We start from the raw sequence: 27,373 nt of genomic DNA, 5'->3' as shown, positions 1-27,373 counted from the left end.
TGATAATTTAATCTATTGTGCAAATGTGCACTGTACGTATGTATATGTATATTTTTATATAGATGTGTAAGATTTTTTTATTACTATAACTTTTACTCACTCGAGCTTAATTTTACTCAAGAGCGCCATATTATGACACCGCCGAAGAGAATGACAAATTCCGTATAATCTACATTTTATGAAAAACGTCATATTTTATGAAAGTAATAAACTTTTTTATGTTGGTGCCACGAAATACTTATATATAAGGAAATGAAATAGAGTAGATTGCTTAGAATACTTTATTATATAAATATTAAATAACTTAATAAAATGTTATACAAGTAATGGTTTTCATAATTATAAATAGGTATAATTTAAAGTATAGGGAAATTTGTTTGATTTAAAATTAAAATAAGATCACAGGAATTTTGAAATTTAGTCGTCACCTCCCGTCATGACCTCCATGAATTCTGTAAATAAAGATAGAATATTTCTCAATTGAAATGAATTTTTTTCTCATTTAGTACCAGTGAGGCGGATGATGTAAAAAGGAAATAAGTAAATAATGAACATTTTATAGAAATTATTTAATTTTATCATGAACTTCAATTTCGTGCGAGAGAATCGGAACAGAATCCCTCAGAATCTCTTGCTTGTGCTTGCTTGTTGTGCTTGCTTATGCTTGTTATTTGAAACATAGTAATAAAATCATTTCGAATCAATCCATATTTGTCATATGGTTAATCACTTAAAGCTATCTCACGCACTCTTACTATCTTCTCTTCATAGTCGCAATCCTCATGGCTGAGGGTCGTGGTCATTACGTGGAATGAAACACACACACAACAACTTTCTTGGCATTATTCATGGAGCGGTTTGCCATTGTCTTCTCCATTTCACACACAAGTTAATAATAATCAACCAATGTGCAGGTTTCCTCACGATGTTTTCCTTCACCGGGAGAAATTGGTGGTCTATGAAAACTACTATACATGAGTCAGATTGGTAGACAAACTCATGTGGCACGAGTAGAATTCGAACCTGGGACCTTTCGATCCACAGGATCCACAGGTCTTAACCATTACACCACCACCGCTTTTTCACTTACTATACTCACCATCAAAGTCAACAGTGCCGGAGCCATCGGAGTCAATCTCCTCAATCATCATGTCGAGCTCCTCCGCGCTGATCTTGTCATCCAGCTCCCTCAGTATTTCTCTGAGTACTCCTGTTGTGATGTAGCCGTTACCTGAAATGTCGTATTGAGGTATATTTGTATCGAACCATTTTACAAAAAATGTTTTGACACTATTTTTTGGTATGTGGGCAGAAATTTATTGCAATGAAAGAGTGACAAAAAAGCCGTGTCCATGGCATTAAACCGTTGTAAAGTTCCCTCGTCGGGTGCTATTACTGGATCATGCTTATCATATAGTAATAATAATGCATTGTCATCCAAAATAAATGTATGTACAAAATTTTCAAGTAAATCGGTTGAATAATTTTGCTCCAAAATTGAATTTCGAGATTCCACTTACAACATCATCATATTAAATGCAATGCAAGTTATGTTACACGTAATAAAGCTATTTAATTTGTGGAACTCTCATAAGTAGTTTATAGGTATATATTTATACTACTATAAAAAAATAAAGAAATACCTACTTTAAGAAAAACCTTTTTTTTTTCTAAAAGTGTAACTAATATAATATAACTTTCATTTTTCATAAAGTTATAATTCAACCTTGACGTTGCTAAAATCATCGTTTTGGCGAACGATGGAGCCATAACATAACACAAGAAAGAAAGAAAGTAAAAATTTTATATAATAGAAAATATCGAATGTATGGACGAATATGTCCTATATAGACAATACAGGACACAGAAATACCTATACATATCATATATCTATACATATATAGTCCATGCATTTGACATATTCACGTCCCGTCGCTTCGCGCAACTTTGTTGATGTTCGCAATGAGAACATCCATTTAGACTAGTTCACGACAACTGTTTACAAAAGCGTAGGACCGGCGTCATACAGAAAATTTGTTAGTATAAGTTTAATGATAATATTTTGTACCTTCCTTATCGTATAACCGGAATGCCTCTTTCAGTTCTTGTTGCATGGCCTCAGCGTCCTCCTCCACCATAAACCTTGAAGCCAGCGTCACGAACTCTTCAAACTCCAGCTCCCCCGAACCTTCAAAATCAATTTAAATACTCGTAACTAAACAATCACAAAAATCAGTGTCTACACTGCTAATTATAAACGTGATATATCAAAATACTCACTCAAACTGAATTTTAGATTACATAAATCCAGTAATAATTGAAATGTACCTGTACATTTATTTGATTACAGTCGACGGCATATCAACCTATGCAAAATCATTGCAAAATCGCCCCTGTTACTATTGCATAGATTTCCATGAAGGACGGTTGATTGACGGTGCGGATGTACGTACATCGATCAAGGAATAAATCAAAGTGTTCTTTTGCTTGATATGCTTATATGTATCTGATGATTATAATATTGAAATCTGTAATTAAATCACTCTTCAGTATATAACTGACTCATTATTTTAATTTATAGCTATCATAGTTACGTTATATATCTCATCTAAATGTCATGAACATTGGAATTGATTTAGTTTATTCAACTTTAACCTACTTTTTAAAATATTGAAACATGATATTTTGACCAAAATAAGAACTACACCGGAACATTAACTTCCGTTTTCTCACTTTTTCAGATAGTAAATTTATTTTTGATGAAAGTTCAAAACTCGACTTTTGTGAACTGACCACGTAAAAGGAAGATCGTTGAAACAATTAAATCATGATCTCTTTAAATCAAGATCATTTATTACTGTCTAAATCGCCAGTATTTTTCACACAACCGCATACTTTTAAAATAAGTATTTGAATACCAGTGTTGTGATTAAACTAGGAAAGGAGAAAATATCAACCTCATCTTCAAATGCGTTGGTTTAACGGGACAAATTTAATCGAACAAAAAGTAAAACAAAAATTCAATTCTCAAAACTCAATTCATTTCTGAAGTAAGTAGCTTTAATAATAATAACAATTTCATTCAGGACATTATTCATCGCGGAAATTTGGTTTCCTAATGTCAAAACTAATTCACCAAATTATGACAAGTGCGGAATCATTGATGAAATCCTTATGGTGTCAAATAGAATTACGGAAATAATTTAATCTGAATCCGAACGATTTAGGATTAGCATAAAACTTTTTAACTAATAGAAATTCAATTGGAGCAAAATATTGTACTTACTAACAAATTTTTTTATCATCCCAGTAATTATTTGCTTTTATAGGACGCCAGCCCCATCATAGTTAGGAGTCATAAAAAAAATATTATAAAAGGTTCTCCTTTAAGATTATTCTTAATACAAGGAAATCATACCGTCTTCATCAACTTCCTCGATGATTTCTTTCAGGGTCTCGTCTGTGACCTGGTGTCCGAGCATGCCCAGGATGGTGCCCACCATGACGGTGCCGATGCATCCCTTCTTCTCATGGTCGAAGGCCTCGAAGGCTTTCTTTAAAACTGGAATGAATTAGGACTTCATTTACTTTTAAATTTTAAACGAAAGAAAAATTTTGAATTGATTCCGAGAAATTTATGAAAGTGAGTTTCAACTCAATTCATTTCTGAAGTATAGTAGCTTTAATAATAATAACAACTAGTATTGTGCAAAGTCGAAGGTAAATTGTAAAATGTTTGAGAAAAATCTCATAATTTTTATTAACTTTAAAATGCACCATTGTATCACCTTGCACTTGACAGTAAATATGAAATATTGTTTTCAAATTAAAAGTAAATGAGTCTACTAGTTTAATCATGGAAGCTGATATTACATAGAAATAATACACTTTTTTGAAAGAATTAATAAGAAAATACTCACTGGTGATCTGTTCCTTATTGAGTTCTTCCTGAAAAGCCACCGAAAAATTTGAATTAATAAAAAAATAAAAAACGTAACAAACTAAAAAAAACAAAAGCTCCATCGTTTCACTGATCACTTTAAATTTAATTCACCACAAAATCAAACATCGAATGCACGAAAAACTCTCACCATATTATCTCACTGGGTTTAGAGGAACTGTATGATGGTATATGCTATGTAGAACCAGAGGACAAGGAACACAAGTCCTTTCAACTGGATCGACTGAGCGACTAGCCTGAGTCGGCCACCGATGTCACCCAGGTTGCCTCGGATCAAAGCCCAGATCGTCTTCCACTACGAGTCACCACATTTCGCTTCGCGGTTCGTATTTAACAGTTGGTTGTTAAGGTCACTATACATTATACTCGCCTGCCGGACGTCCACGAGATGAGCGGCAGGCCGGCAGGCCAAATGCTCAATTTAAATTATTATAAATTGATGTTTCGATTTTGTTTCGCGAAATTTATTACCTGGATGTTTGCCACACCTATTGTTTTCGTGTTTTTTATTAATGTCGTTAATAGCTTAAGATATTTTATGACGATTACATTGCCAAGGAATAGTGTTTGCCATTGCCATTGAATAACAATTTATATTTAATTATGTTTCATTAACGAATGCACTATAATCGAGAAATCTTTTGAATACAATATAAAATATTTAGACATTCTAGTGAATTTTATAAATAAAAAAAAACTGCACCATAGTTAACTTGCCGATTCACCTGTTTGTGATATTATGTTTATTCATAATGTTTATTTTTGTCAGACATACAATAGATCTTATATTAGAATACATAGTACGCCATGCTGCGCCATGGTGAAAAAACCTAGCCTTATGTAGCTATAAAAATTGTTTACTTTTTAATTAGTTTTTCACCTGTATTCTCAACTTTAGTATTCTAGACGAAAATAGAGCACCTGCAATATATATAATATAATTAAATCAATGGGCCCTGCCATCAAAACGCTCATATTTCGTTGTAAATGAATACAAAGCTCCACTGAAGGGTTGCGGGGTGGAGGCGGGCGAGGGGGAGGTGCTCCCGATCGTGGACAGTGACATATTTGTTCGTTTGGGACTTTCCATCGTTGCCAACTGCATCCAATACAAAAGTTGATGCATCGTGAACACGGAATTGTACGTGTAAACAGTAGTAAAATGCAAAACACACGCGATGAAAATCTTATGACATTTTGTGGAATAGAAAGTTAATACAGGAACAATATTTATCGCTTAATCACATCAATATGAATAATTTATTTTTATGCAGTGCAACCCATCAACTTCACTGATAGGTCAGACCTGAAATCCAAACATATTGATTGATTGAGGATAGAGGAACGTTTTTTATTATACATTTGGTAAGTTTTAATGATACAACAGCAAATATGTAGTGGACAAGTATAGGAGGGTTTAATAGACAGTATTTGATATACGAGAAAACCAGTTTCGACACGTGGACGTGGTTTCATTTGTCTTTGAACAAAACACAAAACTTATTTAATGCTTTTTGAAATTTCATTTAAATGTTCTCGAATATGTAAGTTTGCAATTAATTTATGCTTTCTCCTTGTTGTAATTGAATAAACGAAATCACATTATGTTTCTTTGAATTAGAATTCTGTGAAAATTGTAATTATTGCGTAATTAGTTGTATGTTCATGCAGTTTAGGAGAATATATTAAATGAGCCTGTAAATAAGAGCTCGATTAATGCTAATATTTTCAGCGACAAACGACTAGTTCAATCATCTTAATTAATTTTATTAATTAACTCAATATCTATTCTGGTGTGATATTATAAATAATTCGAAAAAGTAGTAATAGCGGCAAACAATAGTAAACTGAAGATCGACAGCTGCCAGGAAAGTTTCAGGTGGAGACAGTGGACTGAAACAAGAACTGATGGTAAATCAAGCGTGTAATGAAGTAACTCGGGTTATTTGTTTTTTGACGTTTGTCTTATTTAGTTTTATGACGTTTATTCGGTGCGTGGTTAGCACGAATTTTCGTGGGTAATAATATCGCAATCAACATGTATAATGAATATAAAAAGTGCTGTAAGTTTTGACTCGTCGATATGATTTCGTTTTCTCAGTTATTTGTGCTAGTTTCAGAAGAAGGCTATGGCTGTCATTGAGCCATATGTTTGTCGCTCTGTAGTCTTATATGTTTCCACTATTAACTATTTTAACATGGGACCGGTGCATAAATTGTTAAAGTCAAGTTACATCTATCATTAGGTACAGGTTCACCGAATTCGATAGTGTAGCTTATAGCTTAAACTTATTTACATATCTAGCCCCGATTACAGGCCGAAAAGTTTTCAATTTTTATCATCAATATAGGAAACAAATAAAATTGGTATCTGAAATCTTACTTTCGATAATCAAAATTAATAACTTTTAAAAGTCAACTTCTATTGTCAAGTTTTTTCGACCATTCGCCTAGCTTTATTTTGTTAAGTCCCATATTATTCCTTTTTCTATATAAATATTATAATATTATAAACCAAGCATCTTATCCAATTTAAGACCAAAAACCATTTGCTTAATAGAGTTGCAGCAATACAAAAACTTTATTCTCCTTTAATGCCGTCATTTACAACCCCGCCTGGTTGGCATGGTTTTATTAGCTGCCATATTTTTTCAGCTTTTTTCTTTTAAGAATTTCCTTGTTTTGATCTTGGTAGTTGAGTTTTTTCTTTTAAAATCTACAAATTCAAGAAATGAAAAATATAGGTATTCATAATTTATTCTATCATACAACTGTTTGCACAGTGAATCCTAAATAAAAATCCATCTGTAACATCTCTGAACCCGTGTTTATAAGATTGAGAGCAGTCACAACATTTCACGATGAAACGTACAGTCGACCGCAAATAAAGTAGCACCCTGCATAGTTTATAGACTTTAATGCGTAAGGTAATAGTGGCGATTTGTAGGTTAGAAGTGTTGTCACAGAGTTGAGTAACATTGCGCATGCGCTGGCCTCAGTGTTGGCACGCCCGCGCATCTCACGGGCACATCCAATTAATGTTCCATCCACTTGTGTCCTAATCACTAGTACAGGTGTTCCTCAATTAATACCACAAATATAAATTACTGCAAGAATATTTTTGGATACAGTTATAATGGATTGAGGTTATGCTTCTTCAGCGAATGAAGATTGAGGCGTCATATTACCTGGTTAAAACTATATAGTTGCATCAAAGTAATTTTACTTTCAATTTCTGCATACCTACCTATCGAGTACATTTTTTTTAAATTCTTGATTGTTCAATAAAATTGAAAAGGAATCGAAACTGAAATGCATATCTTATTTATTATTCTCATTTTATAATTTTATTTGTACTTGACAGTTGTCTAGGAAAGTTACCACAAGTCATTTTTTCATGACAAGCACCCGAATCTACCTAATTGATAAAAAAATATAATTTGTTGAAAATAAAAGAAATTTATTATAATGTTGGCACATACCTTTATCAACATGCTTTATTAGCTTATTATTTTTATCAGTAGTGTAGCCTGAAAGCTTTTACTTAGTCCATAGATTTGTGACTACTTACTCACCTAACTCGTAATAAAGAATTCTATGATATAATCCCGCCCTACAATAGGACAACCCTATATATCCTCAAGGATGTCGTACGATGACTGACAATGAAACAAAAAGACTTGACAGCTTATAGGAAACAATAGTATTCCATAAGAGGGTTTACGTTAGACGGGCAGTTAATTTACTAATGGTTACTATAAAGACATTATCAGCCCAGTACACAGTCTTACCTTTTTACAAGCTATTAATAGTTTGACCTGTCCCGACTTTGCTTTGTACCCATTCAAATCTAGCGAGTGAAATTCCACCTACTTCCGCTTGTCTTACAGAGTGGAAACTTTCCACGCCGCTTGAGTTTCCATGACAATGCATTATAATGACAAGCATGATCTGACGATTCATGCAGAATCAGATCCCAAAGAGGGAACTCCACAACGGTTTACTGCATGGACAATATTTATCTATCTGACGACAATAAAAACGTGTGGCAAAAATGAAATTTTTGCAAAAAATTTGTTCACTCTTTCTTGCTGATCAACTGCGTCACAATAATCATTAGTCATGATGGAAAGTCCGCCTGATGTGCGCCTGCGCCTGCCAGCATCACCTGCCAAGAGCCATTGTTGTGGTCGGAAGAAAAGATCTGCCAATATTGTAGCCCGTTTCGGGTTATTGTTAGATACATTATCATTGTCAAGGCCTATTCAGGGTGATTTATACACGTAGAAATATATTGAATTGGAATCGTTGTATGTTTATAATACTATATATAGTATTGTACTATATAGCACCTGTATTTGTGTGTTATTGTGTTTTCTTTTCACAGCAGTGGAACATTACTAACATACAAACTAATATTTAAAACTATTTCTAAAATAAACAGAAATTTTACTACATACTTAGTATAAATTAAAAAATAATCAAAAGTCCTATTGAGTGTATCTGTAATTTCTAGGTAATACAGATTTTCTAATATCAACAAAAAAAAATAAAACAGACATTTTTCTCTGTAATTAATAAACTATCATGATTTCTAAAAAAACGATAAATCAAAAGTATTAATAGGTACTTATACTATAGTTTATACATAGTTAACATAGATCAACAAAAAGTAAAAAAAAAAAACAGAACTTAACGGTAGTGACCCATCTGAATTCTTAATTGAAAAATGTACACGTAATAAATATGACATGAAAATTAATTATTTGTCCAAATAAATCATTCATCATTTAATGTTTCAATTGACAAGAATTCAAACGAAATTAAATTTATTTTACGTATTAACAAAATCCTTTATTATAATGTCTACTTAAACACCTTTCATGAATTTTGCAATTTAATAACTCAATTTACCTCTATTTGACAGTGTAATTGGAGAGCTGCCATAAAAACATGCCTACAGAATGAAAGTGAAAAATTTATTACAGCTAAACATTCACGAACGACCTTACACTAAATATTATCATAAGTAAATTAATAAAAGCTAATAAATCAGTTAGAATTCTTACAAGATGCATGAAATATGATGATACACGAATAAATGAAGGCCTACAGTTGTTTTAGTATGTTTGAAAATAGAACTGGCGTCCAACGACCAATGGATAGACAATGCATGCCGTTTAGTATTGAGTCAGAAACAGCTGTAACAATTGATTCTTCGAATGGAGACAGAAGCGAGGCAGCCGTCCCACTAGACCTGTCATCTGAGTGATCTAAATAAATTAGTTGACTGTAAATGCATCCACTACCGTTACTAATGCACTTTTAAGAGACATCATCTGTGATGACAAAACTAGCTGAGTGAGCTACTTCTGTATTTCACCATTTTAAATGTGTATTTTGACTTTAAGCTTATTTCTGGCAGTGATAAAACATATTGGTTTTTGTTGTTTATTAACAACATTTAACAAATAACTAAGTATAATGACATTCTATTATGTGAATATTACTAGTACCTATTTATATTTTTTTGGCTCAATTTCAGGTTTCATTTTAAACTTTCGTAAATTATACTGCTTGTGCTAACATACTCAGCAGAACTATTTCCGTCTGTGGTATAAGAAAATATTGACATTTCCGAGTCAGATGTCATTGTTATGTTATTATCGAAATGCCTCTTAATCCTCCACTCGGCGAGCTGATCTTCAGTTGGCTGCAAGGCGGAAATATAACTGACAGTGCTCATGTCACTTCGCGTAGACTTCATCCTCACAAAATTTCTTGGTGACAAATTATTCTCATTTTCTAATGGTGAATGAATTGTTGCCATATTAAAAATCGGATCAGGATCTACACTAGACAATGTCGTTCTCAATGGAACTTTTGGTGGTAAAACCAAGGCGTCAACATTTTTGTGTTTCACAAACAATAGTCTTTTACTACCTTTCAAAAGTATTGGATTATATCTAATTACCCCATACACAAAAATGGCTCCAATCGTTAGGCATAACATGACCGTACTTATGTAAAGGACTATACTACCAAACAAATTAATTCGAGTGTTAGTTTCTAACGATATTGTAACCGAGTTGTAGTCTACGCATTTATCAACTCTTACATATCCATGTTGTAAATCTATCGGACAAAAGGTATACAGAGATCCAATATAGTGATCATAAATACGCAAAAACTTTGGTAATGAGGACATACAATATATTTCTTTGGGACATGAATTTTTAAACCACAATATTCCATTCTCATTGGCCGATAATGTGCTGATTTGAATCATAGAATAGTCTTTATGCCTCATAAGATACGTTGGAGTTATCCAGTTGCTTTTCGATATATCGTGAATAACTTTTCCACGTGTGATGCCTATTAGTGTGTTTATGGTTGATAATGATAAACTGAAATTTTCACAGCTATACAAATCATTTGGAGTAAATATTTCTCCACTACTGTTAAAGGGAATTTCACTTTTACAATCGCTTTCAAATCTCGTGAAGACATTTGCAGTGGTATATTTCTGAAATGGAACAAGATCTACTACAACGACATCTGCGTGTAACTCACCATCAGTACAAAAATCAGAAATTGCCGAAAACGGTTGACCATTAAGTGCTTCAGGAGTATCACACAGTGGATCAACATAAAGTAAATCGTTATAGTATAAAGATCTTAGATCATACGACAAACAGTCGCAATACCATGGGTTATCCTGTAAATTTATTCTTGGCTTGGGATTGATACGATTTATCATAGGATTAAATAGTCCTGTTGGTATGGTTACAAGTAAATTATTATTAAGATATATTACCTCAATTTTATGTAAACTGTCAAAAGTACCTGGACCTAGTGATGTTATATTACAAGAATTTAAATACAAAATCTTACAATTTGTCAGACTTGTGAAGGATACATTTGATAGTATGTTATTAAATATGTTAAACGATAAATCAACTGTTTCTAGTGCAATCATTTCAGTTGATCCGAATACATTAGCTGGATCCCAGTTACCACATTTACTAATAATGAGTAGACCCAAGGTATCGTGCACAGTCCTCAGAAAATTTTGTGCATTGATTATATCACAATTCTTTATAAACAATTGGCGCAAACTTGAAAGTCCTACAAGACTCTCTGTGTTCCAATTTTCTAAAGTAATGCCCTCAAATATAATGGCTTCAATGTTGCCAGCAAAAAGAGTCATGAATGCTTGTGATGAAATGTATTTCAGGTTTCCGTTCAGAATAGCCAATCTATTGACGGAACTTTTAATACCGGAGAACCATTGAGAAGGCAATGTTGATTTTTCAAAAGTTAGATCCATTAGGACCAAGGATAGTCTTGGGCAAAACGCTTCTGATTCCTGTAAAGAAAATAGGCACATTAGACAAGTTTGTAGCTGATGAAGTAGCATCTTATATCATCTATCACATAAACATTAGTTTATATCATCGTTACATAGTTTAAAACAAAGTCGATTCCCGCTGTCTGTCCCTATGTATGCTTAGGTTTTTAAAACTACGCAACGGATTTTGATGCAGTTATTTTAAAAGATAATGTAATTTCTGTGGATTTTTAGGTGCATAATTTATTTTGTTTTTTTTTTATTATTTATGCTTTACGAAGTAGACAGAGCCAAGAATCGTGAAACTCGGAACGTTTCGTTTGACAGGTATACTTCTAAGTGTTAACATTAGAAAAGAAAATCAAAAGTATTAAACTCACCGAAACCATAGACATAACATCTTCATACAAAGTCGGGGTGCTGTTGCATGTGATCCTGCAAGTCTGCAAGGTACAGCTGGACGAACTGACAGCAGTCTCACTGGGCGTCTGCATGGATATAATGACGATCATGATGAAGCTGGCCACCGTGATAGCGCCGAAGAAGTACTGGACCACTATCCGCAGCCAGCCCCGACTACACGAAGCTTGTCTGGAGATAATACACTCACTGAATTATATGCTCACACGAAATATCTAAAGCTATATGACTTAAATTTATGATTATAGCAAGAAAAGACCTATGTTTCATATCCGCCTTTTATATATTTTGTAATAAATTTAATAATAGCAAATGTATAAATAATAGTAAAATAAATAAATATAAAAGGGTTTTGAGCTGTGGTTTTATTATACGCATCGTCACTTATAAATTTTTCCGCGACAAATTGACAGTTGTAAAGTGACAACTAGATACCAGCCACTGTGGCTTACTTTAACAATAGTCACATCATAGAAATATGTTTATTTAAAACGCAACAGACACACATATAGAAAAAAAAAACAATTAGATCATCTCTGCATTTTGCATTCGAGGTTGTGAAGCCGCGAAGCCCGGGTTCAGTGTAAAAAAAAAAACCTTAAATATTTGAAAATTCGGCTATGATTTTACAACCGCCTGCCTTACCCAAACCACTAAACTCATCATGTAATTCATAACAAAAGGAAACGCATTCTTTAAGCCCAAGTATATTTTATCTCGTTCTTTCAATGGCAAATATATTGACAAAACATACTTCAATTTATAGTATTCTTTAACTTTTAATGAATAAACAAGCCAAAACTCTCATTTTATTCTATCGTGCAACATTAAAATAAACAAAAGCAATGAAAATATTTATCCACCTGACGACTGATGAAATATTGACGCTTGTTTTTGGTACAACGCCCATTTTAACCAACTGTTTTCCAGCCATTATCACCAAACATATAAATAACGTTAAAAACAGTTTTGAAAAACTTCCGTGTGCACCTAATTAGACTTTTATTATAGGAAAATGTGAAAACAATTGTATAGTCTAGAAGCCTGATGCTATTGACACTCACTGATAGCTTTTTAACCGATACATAACAGCCAATTCTAATAATCCATGTCAGATAAAGTGTAACAATACAGCCGTATCAGACCATTAGCGCGAGTAAGGATAAAAGGATAAGCTGAATAAACATAAAAGTCATCAAACGATATAGTTTCATGGGCAAGGGCGAAAGTTGTGCGCATTATATAACATGATTTTGAACTACCTACAATTAAGAATACAAGCGACAACGTGCGCTATCACATGTCTTCGTCAATTACGAAGCAAATAAATCCAATAATCGTGAAGCTTGATTAGAAATTAGCAAATAATATAACAAATAATATGTTAAGTTGACAAAGAAATGATGAATCGTAGAAGAAAATTAAAGAGATGTGAATTCATATTCAAAGCTCAAACCTTTTCACAAAATCAAACTTAAGCAATCACAGCACGTACATTATCCAATTCTGGGAATGCAGACTTTTATTTCATAATACTTAATCAATTTTCAACTGAATTCAGTTTAAATTTGTGTTTGTATTCAATCAGTAGTTTGTACTGATTGCTGTATTTAAACACGATGCAAACACAATCACAGTACAAACAATAACCCCATCAATCTAGCTTCGATTTAGAAACACGAACAAAACAACACACCTCACATTGATAGGTGTTTACCGAAATATTGCGTCGTAAAGTATTACTGGTCAGTTACCAGTCTGACACATTGTACGAGATCTTGATGGAAGCCCTAACATTCTCTGTTTACTGTTTGTCTGTTCGCAATAATCTTAAAAACTACTGCACGGATTTTCATGCGGTTTTCGCCAATAGATAGTGTGATTTCTGAGGAAGTCGGCCTTCCTCAGAAATCACACTATCTATTGGCAGTGTAAAATTTAATACGCTTTTAAATTGCTTTCAGTAACTAACTGAATAACCATTGCTTATTCAGTTGATAGTGATGTCATAGTTAAGTGAAGTCACTATTTCGGAGACATTACTATGATACTAAAAAGAGGACAAAAAGAAACATTATTTTTTAACAACTTTACTACACAACTTAAGAAGCTAACAATATAGTTGGAGTTAATATGAGGCATTTTTTGTAATCATAAAATTGATCATTTAGAGTGATACTTGTTTGGTTATTTAAACGCCTTTGTAATCTTTATATTTTACTTAGCAAAATAGCCATATCGAAACCATATCACCAGCAATTGGATTACACAAATAATTTCCGGATCATCTTAACTAGGTAGTCCATACAAAGTTGATGTCACTAAAGTTCCTAAGTTTACATTATTAAGAGGATAAGACCCTGTCTAGATACCCACAGCTCCGAAAGGGACTGGAAACGAGTTAGAATGAACGGGAAACGGGATGAAAGGTAGATAAATGTTTTAGAACAAAAATGTAATTTTTGAAACAATCATTTAATGTTGTCAGAAAGATCTTTTGATAAAAAAAACATGTCCGTGCAATAAATCATTGTGAAGTTTCCTGGTCAGGAACCAATTCTGGGTATTACCATCAGGTCATTCCATTACAAATAACTAAAAATAATTAAAAACTAAAATAACTGTTTCGTATTATCCAATTTAAAATTAGTCAACCAGCTTTCCTGATTATTATTATGACAAAAGCAAAATTAGAAATAATCTTTCTATATACTTATTTCAATACAGTGGCCTCGACTTTGCCCCCTAGTATAATTTTAGATCTATGATAGGGAGTACAGTCTCCAGTCTGCTTTTAACACAGTCTTATCACTTGCTTAAGGCGGAGTTTAAACTTGTTGGTAGTTTATCAACAGTTACACTTTGAGCGCTTTAGTCTTCGTTTACTTTAATTAATGGAGATACGTACAAACCCAGATATTTTTCTCCGTACATCCTATATACCTAAGTATTTTGGTTGAAGGCTGCAAAATGATAAAAAAATCTTCTAATCTGGAATGGCAAATTCAATATAGGAAAATCTAAGACCAATTTTTAGATTCAATTATGACAAACAACCCAGATATATTTCTTCCAAATAACCACTTAGTAATATAATGTTTGGGCTGAGTCGACATATCAATAGTTGAATCCCTTTAAAGTGATAAAAAGTAATTATAAAATCAAGATTAATGTCGGAAAAAGTATCAAGTAGTATCTAATTTATAAGGATGGAAGGATGAATATCACACACTCAATTCGAATTCCTAAGTTTTTATTTTTAGATTCTAAATAAGATAAAGCGCAAATTTCTAGAAGACCGAAAAAAATTATTATCTATTTACATCTTGTACAGTCTTTGCATATATAATAGGTGACGATAGGGACAAGAAAGAGTCTAATTTCTGAAATATGTTTTAGCTTTGGCGGTTCTTTCCATAAGAAGACTATGTGTGACTACTACTAGTTATGTTACATGCTGGAATATTCTCGAAACTCCCAGAGAAACTAAAATATAGGTAACATGCGAGTGGCTAGTGCAAACTTGTATTCCGGTCGGAACGGATACCGCAACTTTTGCCTTGCGATATGGCTTTACAGACTAGTCTGAACTATAGCAGTTTATGTCTTATCGCTTGCCTGAAGCACCTATCGGCTTTCTTTAGAGTAACTTGTTTTTTATGTAATAAAAAACTATGCTGCTACTTATTTTCCACGAGGATCCATATTTAGGCCTTTTGACTGGGCTCCTCTAAACAAGGACGCTGCGCTGCTGTTTTCGTCGAACCAGCCCAACTCCTTCAGGAAACGAAGGACAGCCGATAAAGGAAATCTGCTAACTGACTGTTTCACAAAATCTAGATAAGTTAGATTTAAAATAATCGGTAAATTCAGTTCTGCTTGTCACAATTAGGTTAGGTTGTACCTGCAATCCTGGATTTATAGCGTGAAGAGGGACACCAAGGTGTTTTGGTGGGTTCGAGCCCCACATACCCTCTCTGTTACCCGCGACAGAGTGGCAATGCGAATCGGCATTTTCACCTCGAAAAAAAGTAACAACATGTTTATTTACCTTAAGTATCTTGAGATATGGCTTTTGGTGAACAATGTTTCTGTCTGAGGTTCCAAATTTCACTAGTGACGACTGTTACTCAATGGTGGTAGTAAAAGTGACGTCAGATTTATTTTTGGCAACTTGAATTAAATCCGACTCTTTACAAGTTAGTTTGAAATACCACTTATCTAAACAAACTTACTAAAACACCATAGCTGCTGATTTAACAAGTTTGTTTAGATAATGAATTGTATGACGGAGTAGCCTCCGTCAAATAACTTTAATTTTCTACAATTATCATATCTATCTCGCTTTTTGGCGAACAATAAAAAAATATACAAATACCTGACCTCATCGCGGGTTGTTGTAGCAATTCGAAAAAATACGGGCGAGAGAATATTTTTCATCAGGGGCGAATATTGCAATCACGACCCGACGCCTGTGCTAGTTGGAATTTCCACATTTCACTACCAACTTAAGCGTTGGACACATAGCCATTCGTTGCGGGTGAAAAGTGTTTTTTTTTTAATACGGCTCAGAAATTGCTTGGTTGTAAAATATCCGCTATATTTTCACACACATCTTTTCACGTCTTTTGTAAAATTTTATAATTAAAATTTTGAGTCTTTTTGTTAACATTTTAACAATAATTAAGTCTTAACCACTGGGTGGTAGTCGAGTGATTATATACATATAATAACACAGTTGATGATGAACAATATGCAACAATATTCTCTCTCTCTCACAAATTCGCACATTTTCCGAAACAAGGTGAGAGAGAGCCGAATAGTGATCGAAGATCATAGTAAAATATTAATTCGTTTGTAATTTTAAAAATAACGAATTAGGGTACCGTTTCCTTATATTTGGGGTGCCTTTGCCTAAGCAATTAAGTTCTTAAAGTTATTAAGCCTACATTAAGACAGAGTAGACGGCGTTATCGCTGGAAACGACTGAGTGCCCTTCTGACACGCAACTCTTTTGTGACGTTTTGTCTTTTTGTTAGAGGCAGTGATATTTTTTTTAATTATTGTTATTATTATAAATATTATCTCTAAACTTACTGACAGTGTCAGGCATTTACGCAAAAGAAATAGCGCTCATAGCCTCACGGGTTGGTTTTATACTCAAAGGTCAATTCTGTGCTTTCAGTATTTTGTGAATGTGGTATCGACCTAATGTGTTTTGGTATTATTGATTAATACTTATGAATATTAAATAGGGTATAGTTAACGGCTTAATCGATAGGGAGAAGTTAATTAACGAGGAGATAAGGCTGGTCGGGGCAGGCAATTTGCACGGTACTTATATTTGATCGGTGGAAAGATAGATATTGGATAGAAGGGGCAATTTTACTGGATCTTGATCTGTTTTATACTTGCTGCTTCTTGGTGGTGGTTCATTTGCGACATTTTAGGAAATAATTCATCAGATTTAAATAAAAATAAATCTTTATTTGATAACATTACACGTACAGATAAAATGAAATCTGAAGTCTATGTTAGTTAAAAACTGTGCTACAGACTTCAGACTTCCCACATTGTTGATACAGTTTGAATTATTATATAACTTAATACTAAAAGTACTTTTTTAAAACTTAAAAACTACCGATATGACAAATTCAAATTCAAATTCAAAATTCTTTATTCAATTTAGGATGATATACATCACTTATTGACGTCAAAAATTACTTAAACTAAGTCTACTGCCGGCTTCCAAAGCGCAGGTGAAGAAGAAGCGGCGCAACAAACTTCACCGCAGCCTTTTCTCCAAGGACGTCAATTAACAAATATAGGTCTTATACAATTACATACTTATTGACATAGCAATAACATACTTATTGGTTACACAACACTTACGAAGAGATCTTAAGGAGGTTGAAATTATAAACTGCTTTGTCTGCGAAATTCTTGAGATATTAATTCCCTAGGTGCTATTACAGGTTGTGGTCTTTCGTATCGCATCACTAGGTTTTAAGATTACAAAATTACTAATTAATTAAATTATTAATTAAAATAATTATCTGCGCACCGGAGCTTAGCTCTCGTGGGAAATTCCAGGTTATTTCCGGTTATATTATAACCGTGTACTTAAATTTCATAACAATCGGTTCAGTAGATTTTGCTCGAAATAGTAACAAACACACCTACATACATCCATCCTCACAAACTTTAGCATGTTAGTAGGATTGTATTCGTATCTCATTTTTAATTTATGTCAAATTTGCGTATAATAACACTAATTGTTAAATGCTTCTCTCTTTCTCTTCTGCATCTGTCATAGTAGTGAACAAACGTGGTCCTCTGCAGGACTCGATTTCCAACAAATTTTAATAGAAATTTCTCTAGGAAACAAACCACACAAAAAAACAATTACTACTAAGGACGCGGAAAATCGTACAAATTAAAGAAGGAAACGTATGAAAAGGTTTCAACGCTTATATGGAAAAAACTGAGAAATCGCTAAGATGTAATGAGAATTGTTGAATGAATTAACTTGTAATTCATTCAAAATTTTCATTCTACCAATACACTCTCTCTCAATACTATCTACCATTTAACAGACTACCATGAAGGTTTCCTCACGATATTTTCCTTTACCGGGCGTTACGTTACATACCAAAGGCTAAGAGAACTAAAAAAAAGATCTTGCGTAGCCAAATGAGATTCTATAATTTTATAATACCTTACATTCATAACACAATACTTACTTACCTAACTCTTCAATGTTAGTTTTGTTTATGGCTACGTGACAACTTCGCTTCGAAAGTAATTTTGTTGAGTGGGCCATAAATCGAGTTTCGTAATATCTAAAATATAAATTTGTAAAATATGTTCACGGCCATTGCAGCTACGTGCTGTATTTGTCTTATCCAGAATAAATCATCAATAATCCACACAAATAAACACTTTCGGTCTGTCTGTTCCGCGTTCATGGCTAAATGCTGACCTATTTTGATGAAACTTGATATACATGTATTAGCCGTAAAAGATAGTTAGTTCAAACATAGGTTACTTTTTTTCAACAATGAACCCCCGCACGACTATAAGGGGTTGGGGATGAAAAATTGTGTATGTTTCGCTTTCGCAGATAAATTCACGCGGGTGAAACCGCGGGCAAAATCTAGTTTAAAATAATAATTTTTAATATTAGGAGTTGAAAGCAAAAATAGACCCATTAAAGGACTGAGGTAACTTTCTATGCATTTACTAAAGTTTGAACAAGTCGTATTAGCTGTATAAATGAGTGACTGAAAGAATGCCTCTTCCTTCAGCCGGTGTTTCAATCAATAAGAGCGCTTCTTTATTTTCAAGAAAAAATGTTTACTTGTTTTAGAACGTTTTGATGAAAATGTGTACTGAAGTAAACATATGATTTAATTTTTATAAAAAGAATATGCTATTATTTTTCAGTAGCCTGTTTGAGTGTATCACGGCTAGGCCTTTTATTTTCTAATACTAAACTATATCTTCGTCTCAATTTGCTACCAACCACGCTGAAACTTTTCTAAATCATTTCATAGCAATCTAATTGACATGATTTTCTTACAAACTTTCACCCCTTGTTTAGTCATTTAGAGGTTTATTTTAAAAAAAAACTAGCCTAACCTAGCTCGAGTGAAAGCGGAACAGACAGACTTTCGTATTTATAACATTACTATGGATTTGCTACATTTTTGCACCTAATTTATTATCAGATAATTGTGAATAAAACATCAATTACTTGTTATATTTAAATTTTATTTAAACCGAAATTAAATAAATACATATTTTTACAGTAAATTTCAATATTAGGGTTAGATTACCTACAATTATTGTTAAATAATAAATGTGACTATAAACTCCAGAAAACACAGTAAATACTATTACGTTTTCGTAAATATGGTTATCATACATGATTTTATATAATATTTAGAATAATGCCTACAAGGCTCACAGAGATACAATTTTAGCTAAATATTTTCCAATTAATTAATTGCTAAAATTAATACAACCAATCAAAAATATTGTGATGAAACTGTTTTCTCAAAAAACTACCAAATTTAATATTCCATAATTTTGAAATAAACTTTTCAAAATATCAATTTAGCTTAACATAAAGTTAGCATAGAATCGCTAAATATTTCACTTCAAAAAATGACTTACTACAAAATTTTTGCGACATTTCAAATACACATTTCGAAAGATAACATTTTTGAAAATCACTATGAAACCTTACAAGCCATTCATTCAAACAACAATGATAACAGTGAGTATAGATTACAACAACACACAACAGTTAAGATATAAAGATATAGAAGATTAAATATATCTTATTCTAAATTGATATGCAAGGACATGGTTCGTGGTGCTCCACTTACAATTTCAAAAACTATTCGATAATTATGATGCTGGTTCCCATTAATAATAAATAATATCCATTAGTATTATAAATAGATTTATAAGACAACAATAAGACAATGCACGATTCCATTCCTAATATGTTTTGATCGTTTTTGACCATATCAGGTTATATTTTACTGAGAATAAATGTAAAAAGTATTTTTATTTGACTGGATTTTTTTTATATTATATTATTTTTTGCGTCCGTAATAATCCTGGTAAATAAATTTCGAATACACATTTTAATCAAGACCATACTGGCAACATTGGACATTCATAAAAATATCAAATGTAAATACTTATAATATAATAAAAAAGGTTACTGGTTACAATTTTTTTATTATTTATAAGTGATTCAAAAACTTCCATCGGAATGTACACAAAATGAGCAATCCTGTTGGACTGACTTTGGTAAATGGGTTAAATGCGTTTCCAAATATGAAGATGAATAAAACTTTGTTGAGTTTTCTTAAATGTATTATATCTTCGATATTATTAGCGAAATTGACAGACAAACAAATACATAGTCAAATAAATCTATTTCCGAGGACTCCAGATAAATTTTATTAAACACATCCTATTTTCTTCTAATCAATCTGAAAGAATGAGCAGTCTTAATAAAAACTTTTTGCCGGCTTTATCTAAATTTTACGAACAATGTAATTCATATATAGAGACACAAAATCCATTTTATATATAAAAAATAGTTTTCGCAATAACTGTAATAAAGTAAAAATTTGTCAGACTATTTAATATACGTTTTTGTAACTCAAGACTTAACTTTAACTTGCGTCAGATTTACAATTTAAATGAAGTTAATAGTTAAAAACTTTCACGACATATAACATTGAATTATGAAATTACAATAAATTGAGTTTGACACTCACTTAGAATTATAGAAGCTATTTAAAACCCTTAAATTTATCAGGTTACCTGACTCTGACTTAATAGAACTACATAAAAGTTATACATTTGTGTTAACGACATTTTGATAAAAGTGCAACACTTGCATGTAGATTGTGCAACAGTAACTACTGTGTAATTTTACGATTATATAATAATATATGAATATATGAAAATGATTTCGACAAAAATGTGACATGTTTGTAAATAGAATACAAATATTGTATTAAATCTCGCGTCTTACACACATTTCACATTTTTTATATATGTATATTTAGAAATATTATCCAATCGCACTTGTTGACAAATAAAAAAGGTACATTTGGTCATACCATGACTAAACCATCTTCTATAATTTTGTCACTCAAGCTTTTGACATCCAATTTAAATTTTGTGTATATGATATTTATTATAAATAGTTTAAATATACTTCAGACTAAAGGATATGTTTTCAGTTACAATGATCACTAGATAAATTTCATTTAATATCTTAACTAGGACAAATGGTCTTTTTTTAAATTTTGACGTTTAAAAAGCGAATTTTGTTTAGGGACTGGCACATTATAAATAATTCGTCTTTTTTTTAAAACATGTAAAGAATATGATCCTTCACGCAACTGCTTCTTTTTTCGAATTGTGACATATAAGTTATTGTTTTTTTTTTGTCAAGAGTTATTTCAGGAAGTTTTGAAACTGGCAACAAAAAACTTTGCAAACGATGTCTAAAGTCACATTTATTACAACTACTCAATATCCATTAACCTTTATAGCAAATATAATAACTATAATTAACTAGAATGTAATAAAGCTTTAAACAAATAATATGTTAAATAAGCCGATGCTATAAAATATTTTGGTTTTAATTATAGGTAGTTAGGAAACTAAAAATGATTTTCTTCTTTTATTACTGGAAAACATCATTGTAAAGACATTAAAATAGAAGGAATAACTATTTTCAACATATCAACCATGTCAATTCGACAAATTTATCTAACACTTAACTACCTAACCCTAGGACTACACCAAATCGAACATTAATGAGCTCTAGTTGTTTAATTTTTGATAAACAGATATCTACAACTAAATGATTTCCCTACTTTTGTTCTAAAGTAAATGATGCGTACGGGATTTTGTTTTCACAATTAGCAAGTCATAATTCTTATAAGAATTAAGGAGTACAAAAATAACATTAAAAAATCTAAACCTAAAATAAATGGAATACAAGTTTATCGTAAAACTTTAACTAAAATCAATTATTTAAAGTCAAAAAATAATAAGATTATTCAAAGCTAGGGCCAGATATGTGAATATAGTACACGTAAGTATAGCTTAAAAACTCCTAGCCGATTCTTCTTTCTTACATGATAAATATAATAATAATATTTAAATAGTCAACATCGTAAATGCGTAAAAGCTTACATTAAATTACATTTGTAAAGGCAGGGGTAAATGATAAAAAATATTAGAATTTATATCAAGGGCATTACGAATAGGTACTTAAATGAAAAGTTTTGTGCTCAAGATTATTTAGCTCATTCGTGAAATCACATTAACAAGAGTTATCGCGATAGAAGTCCCTGCGCGTAATTCTCACATACTTTGCATTATTGAAACTTTACTTCAGTGATACCTAGACATATAGTATTAGAATGCCGAACTGTCTTTCTGTTCACAAACGTATAGAACCTTATCCGATGACACACGCAAAACCAACTCGAATCACGAAGTTGATACTTAATAGATCATGGCTTCAATACTTCTTAATATTTCTTGTTCTACACCTCTTTTTACAAATCGGTTCTTTGGAGGAATTCCAGTTCTCTTAGAACTTAATTCGTTTTAATAAGTAAATAATTCAATCGTTTGTGAATACAAAGGCTGGTGTCAAGTCGTTCTCACTACTTGGTACATTACACTATAGTAAGGCATACCGTAAGAGGTCGTCTAACGTGTAAAAATACCGTATCACTAACTTACTCGACATAACCGCCATCTTACCAAGCTACCGCTCCAAAATACTACTAAATTTGTTTCTCATCAGCCCAAAATTGATATGTATCGTATTTTATTGCACAAATTCATCACCTTAGTTTGAACTGAACTTACCTTGTGAAGATTCGCGTCGGTCCATCCGGCCACAGCTGGTCCGAGTTGAGTCTTCGCGTCAAACAAACAGGGTTAACTTAACGGATTAATTTAATCTACACAGATCATCGGCGATGGTATAGGGAGAGCAAGATTGGGATTTAACCCGTCCGCTGCAAACGTGTTTGAGTGCAAAATAAGAGCTCTCTTTGTCTATACCAATACCGATAGATCGTTTATAGATTTAAAGCCACCAAGGAATTATCGCGAGCGTTGTGATCGCGATCGTGGGATGTGTGGTTGGGGAGTTGGACGTGCGTCCGTAGGCTGGTTTCCGTTTGCAGTTCATCTTCTCCAGTGGCATTTTTGCCACGCTGTATTCTCTATGTTCATTCACCATCGTGCAAACTGTCCTCTTCTTCTGCATCATCTCGTCGTCCCTGTCCCTCAACCCTGCCAGCCAGGCCTCGTACCATGCGAGCTCGCAGTCGCATATTAGAGGGTTATCTACAGAAAAAATAATCAATTACAATATTTTTTTAGTGGGTGATACTCATCGTAGTCTCATCTTTTGATCTCATATTTATTTTTGTGAACAATGTACAAAATTGATAGGACCTAAGTATAACGTTGGCTACTTTTTCGTGTCAGTTTAGTCACATGATTCACAATAGTGTCATACACATATAAAAATTCCACATGCCTAGTGAGCTAAAATCTATTATTTTAATAACCTGAAACCATAGCCTTTACAAGCCATTAAGCAAGGCACCCGTCATCGTTTACGATGCCGCTCCCTTAAATTTCAAGTGGGAAATTTCCTACATAATATTCGAGAGAAGTTTTTTAAACAGGCTTTATAATGCAATGAAGTTTAACGATAATACTCACCCATGATATCAACGACGCGGAGTGTATCCAGAATGGGTTCCATTATCTCCTCAGGGATGTGCTGAAGCTTGTTGTTCTGCAAATTGAGAGTTTCTAGCGAGTTCAGGTTGTCGAAGCCCATTGTCGGAAGCTGGTGTACCCTGTAGAAAATCTTTCATTAGGCTATAAATTAAACGAAATACGAATTTGAATCGAATACATTTTAGGGTGAATTTCACTACTGTTTGAACGCGGCATGTAGCGTTTCATTAGTGTCCCACATTTTTTTGAAATAAAGTATTTTATTTAATTAAACATTTAGAAAATTAACATTGTACCAGTACTCTACTTGGCGGCGTTCAAAACGCTCGTGAAATTCACCTTGAGTGCTTTTAGTGCTAAGCAATATGAGATAAAGGTTGGTCGATTCACGCGAGCGATTCCGTGGGCTCAACCTGTTATTATTAAGTATCTTTAAAATTCAAATATTCAATGTCTGAACGTCCCGGCCAAGTCCCGATGGCCCTGAACCGAATACCATTTAATTCAATTCTTTCGTAAGGTAAAAGGAACATTTGATTTTAATCTTACAACCAGGAAACACCCACTTATAAAAAAACGTAAGCGTAAGAAATTTACCCAACGATCTTACTCTTAAGAAAAGGTGTTTTGGAAGTGTTGTTGTGTTGTGTGTGTTTCTAAGAATAAACTGAGGATGACAAACACGCGATACATTTGTTTAAATTTAGGGAATTAGTTACTCTAACAATTTATTGACAACGAAGTAATTCGAAATTACACCGACGATTCTGAATATATTAACAATACTAACATTCAAGGAAATAAAATAATAATTACAATAATATACACATATATAACGAGATACAAGAATACCCAAATTATGAAATATTTCCTCCAATTAGTACAGAATTTCATAACGATCTCCTCACGTGTTTACAGAGCTTATAGATTAATTATCGTTAAAAATATTGATAACTGATGAGCTATCGAGCTAAAAATATGAAATATTAAAAAAAATAAGAAACATTTAAAAGCATATTTATTCCGCAATGAAAATAATGTTTGTCTCTTTGTATATCGTTTTAATCATTTTCTCACATCTTCGACAATGGGTTTTCTTCTGCCAGTACAAAGCGAAGGCGACAATGTTCAAAATTGGTATTTCAAATTTGAAATAATATTATTTAAGGCAATAAATTGCCTTAAAAAATATAATTCATACAACCTCATGGTTGTAGGAAATTTATGGGAATTCTTTTTTTTGTTGTGACTTCAGAAGTCACAATAAAAAAAAAGATTTCCCAATTTCGAAGCCAAATCCGAGCTATCTTATAGAAACTTACATGTTTTTCTGAAGGTTGAGGAACGTAATGGAATCTCCGTAGCCAGTGAAAGCATCCTCGCTGATGTAGGTGATGTTGTTAGAGCGCAGGTCCAGGTGCCTCAGCCTATGCAGGGGGCGGAGCGCCTCGGAGGGGATCCCGTGGAGACGATTGTCCCCCAAACGAAGATATTGCAGGTTTTCTACACATTAATAAAAAAGTCAGTCAATTAATTTTCTATTATACACATGTCAATAATTTTTAATGGATTTTTGATTTGACTATTGCAAGCTTTTTATAAAAGGAGCCTTCTTCAAATTCATATATTACACAATTTTGAGTTTAAATTTGATTTATTTCTATATCTAAGTGCAATTCGCAGTGCCAAATACAATGTATCACTTATTGACGTCAATAAATTCTATTTAACTAAGTTTACTACCACGCAGACAAGAGACGCAAGTTTAGTGTAAGTATTTTCACAAGTTATATATATACTACTGTCTACTACTAGATATATGTAATATATTCATATAAATCCCATAAAAATTATAAATACAATAATTTTTCGGTGAAGAAAATCATCGTAAAGAAACCTGCACTCTAGTTCAAGGTACATCGATTACACAACTTTAGATAATTTATCATTCAATGTACGAAATTGAGAAGATAATGACTAACCAACACACCAACCACGAAACACCTTAAAACCGAACTTTAGCCATAAGACATAAAACGCAACTAACCTTCCAATCCAGCGAATGCCTTCTCATCGATCCTCTGGATCTGATTGCCTTCCAATTCCAAAGAGTTGAGGAATGTCAGGTGTGAGAACACCTGGGCAGGCACCTCGCGCAACTGGTTGTGGGCCAAACCTAGTGAGTCTAGGCTACGTAGACCTGACAAAAAAGATAAATGTACCTACATATGGTTGGTTGGGATCTTATTTTCAATTGGCTTTTAAACAAATAGTTTGAAGAAATCATAAACATGTTAAGTTCCATAAATATAAAGAAATTACCTTAAAGAATAATTAACATAAAGAAGGTAGAATTAAATTACTCATTTTGGAAAAACAACAAGAATCTTAAGTTTAAAAATTACATATACATAGTTCTCAATAATAACAACTGTACCTGCAAAATCTCCCTCAGAAATGGTGGCGATCCTGTTCTCCTGCATCTCCAGTTTCTTCAAATTCTCCAGCAGAGCGAGCGCTTTCTGCGGGACGGCAGTCAGCTCGTTCCCGCCGAGGTTTAACCGCTTCAATTTTCTTCAAACATTATTTACAAGTGAAACATACTACGAATTGACACATCACATCAATAGCTGCATTTTATTTATTTATCTCTTTATATCCCCTGTTTGAAAGTTCACATTTTAGAGAAAACTAGGTGAGTTAAAACCAATGTCTAATTTGAAGGCGCACCGTCAAATTAGACATTGGTTTTAACCGGCGCACCGCTAAATGAATGAATGGCGTGGTGCGTTTTTCTACGCGTGTGAAAGTTGAAGGTGCAACCCACCCTAACTTTTTGAAACTTTGACCTTTTTTTGTTTTTTAATATTTAATGATGATTATGATTTTTAATTAATACAAAAAGGAAGCTATCAGTTAACATTTCGTTTCGGCATTTATAAATCCCAAAGCTCCACAATTTATGCTTCCAACTTTTCGGTAGATAGCAACAATAAATTTCAGAGTACGTAGTCCCCTCCAACTTGGGTTGCCATTTAATTTATCATTAACCAGTCTATTTGTCGAGGTGGATCCTACAAACTTACTGAGCCATGGATCTGCTATTCTGGTTGAATATGTTGTTTTGCGTAAAATATTATTTGATGCAATCAGAAATGGATAAGCTGGCCATAAATTTAGTTTTTCAATACGACCTATGGGGCCGAAACAAATTCCTTTGGGCGTTTTCCCCATCACTGGATACGATGCTATTGGTTTAACATTTGTACAGATAAACATGTATTGCGGTTCGGTGTGAAGCCATCACGATAAATTGTACAGAATGT

General features: G+C 32.9%; 3 protein-coding genes across 5 annotated transcripts in view; all 3 read right to left on the bottom strand.

Moving 5' to 3' along the window:
* Nucleotides 1-267: 267 nt before the first annotated feature.
* On the bottom strand, nucleotides 268-4,297 carry LOC128683909 (troponin C, isoallergen Bla g 6.0101). Its single transcript, XM_053769993.2, has 6 exons — nucleotides 4,092-4,297; nucleotides 3,921-3,948; nucleotides 3,419-3,562; nucleotides 2,069-2,188; nucleotides 1,100-1,231; nucleotides 268-452 (listed from the first exon to the last, which is right to left on the bottom strand). Exons 1-6 carry the CDS (start codon nucleotides 4,092-4,094, stop codon nucleotides 418-420), a joined length of 462 nt encoding a protein of 153 aa, XP_053625968.1. The 5' UTR covers nucleotides 4,095-4,297; the 3' UTR covers nucleotides 268-417.
* Nucleotides 4,298-9,393: 5,096 nt separating this feature from the next.
* On the bottom strand, nucleotides 9,394-12,773 carry LOC128683905 (uncharacterized). The gene is made up of 3 exons (XM_053769986.1): nucleotides 12,596-12,773; nucleotides 11,693-11,903; nucleotides 9,394-11,330 (listed from the first exon to the last, which is right to left on the bottom strand). Exons 1-3 carry the CDS (start codon nucleotides 12,664-12,666, stop codon nucleotides 9,510-9,512), a joined length of 2,103 nt encoding a protein of 700 aa, XP_053625961.1. The 5' UTR covers nucleotides 12,667-12,773; the 3' UTR covers nucleotides 9,394-9,509.
* Nucleotides 12,774-21,717: 8,944 nt separating this feature from the next.
* LOC128683908 (uncharacterized protein) overlaps nucleotides 21,718-27,373 on the bottom strand; it is a 72,489-nt gene continuing 66,833 nt past the window's right edge. For all 3 annotated transcript variants that reach the window (XM_053769990.2, XM_053769992.2, XM_053769991.1), the window contains 5 exons: nucleotides 26,485-26,621; nucleotides 26,095-26,247; nucleotides 25,370-25,550; nucleotides 24,027-24,166; nucleotides 21,718-23,642 (listed from right to left, as the gene is read on the bottom strand). In XM_053769990.2, coding sequence (XP_053625965.1) covers nucleotides 23,380-23,642; nucleotides 24,027-24,166; nucleotides 25,370-25,550; nucleotides 26,095-26,247; nucleotides 26,485-26,621 — 874 coding nt within the window. In that variant the 3' untranslated portion in view covers nucleotides 21,718-23,379. The remainder of the gene's footprint in view (nucleotides 23,643-24,026; nucleotides 24,167-25,369; nucleotides 25,551-26,094; nucleotides 26,248-26,484; nucleotides 26,622-27,373) is intronic.

This window comes from Plodia interpunctella, chromosome 3 (assembly GCF_027563975.2).
Source record: "Plodia interpunctella isolate USDA-ARS_2022_Savannah chromosome 3, ilPloInte3.2, whole genome shotgun sequence".
NCBI classification, from domain to species: Eukaryota; Metazoa; Arthropoda; class Insecta; order Lepidoptera; family Pyralidae; genus Plodia; species Plodia interpunctella.
This window is presented reverse-complemented; position numbering and strand designations above follow the sequence as displayed.

What these genes read in the sequence shown, in the direction of transcription:
- LOC128683909 (XM_053769993.2), bottom strand. An exon ending in CCGGTTATACGATAAGGAAG is followed by an intron (nt 1,232 to 2,068) that starts GTACAAAATATT and finishes ACGACATTTCAG; the next exon opens with GTAACGGCTACATCACAACA. An exon ending in CGGCACTGTTGACTTTGATG is followed by an intron (nt 453 to 1,099) that starts GTGAGTATAGTA and finishes CTTTATTTACAG; the next exon opens with AATTCATGGAGGTCATGACG.
- LOC128683905 (XM_053769986.1), bottom strand. Translation starts at nt 12,666, where the DNA reads ATGGCTGGAAAACAGTTGGTTAAAATGGGCGTTGTACCAAAAACAAGC. An exon ending in AATATTTCATCAGTCGTCAG is followed by an intron (nt 11,904 to 12,595) that starts GTGGATAAATAT and finishes TATTATCTCCAG; the next exon opens with ACAAGCTTCGTGTAGTCGGG. An exon ending in ATGTTATGTCTATGGTTTCG is followed by an intron (nt 11,331 to 11,692) that starts GTGAGTTTAATA and finishes TTTTCTTTACAG; the next exon opens with GAATCAGAAGCGTTTTGCCC.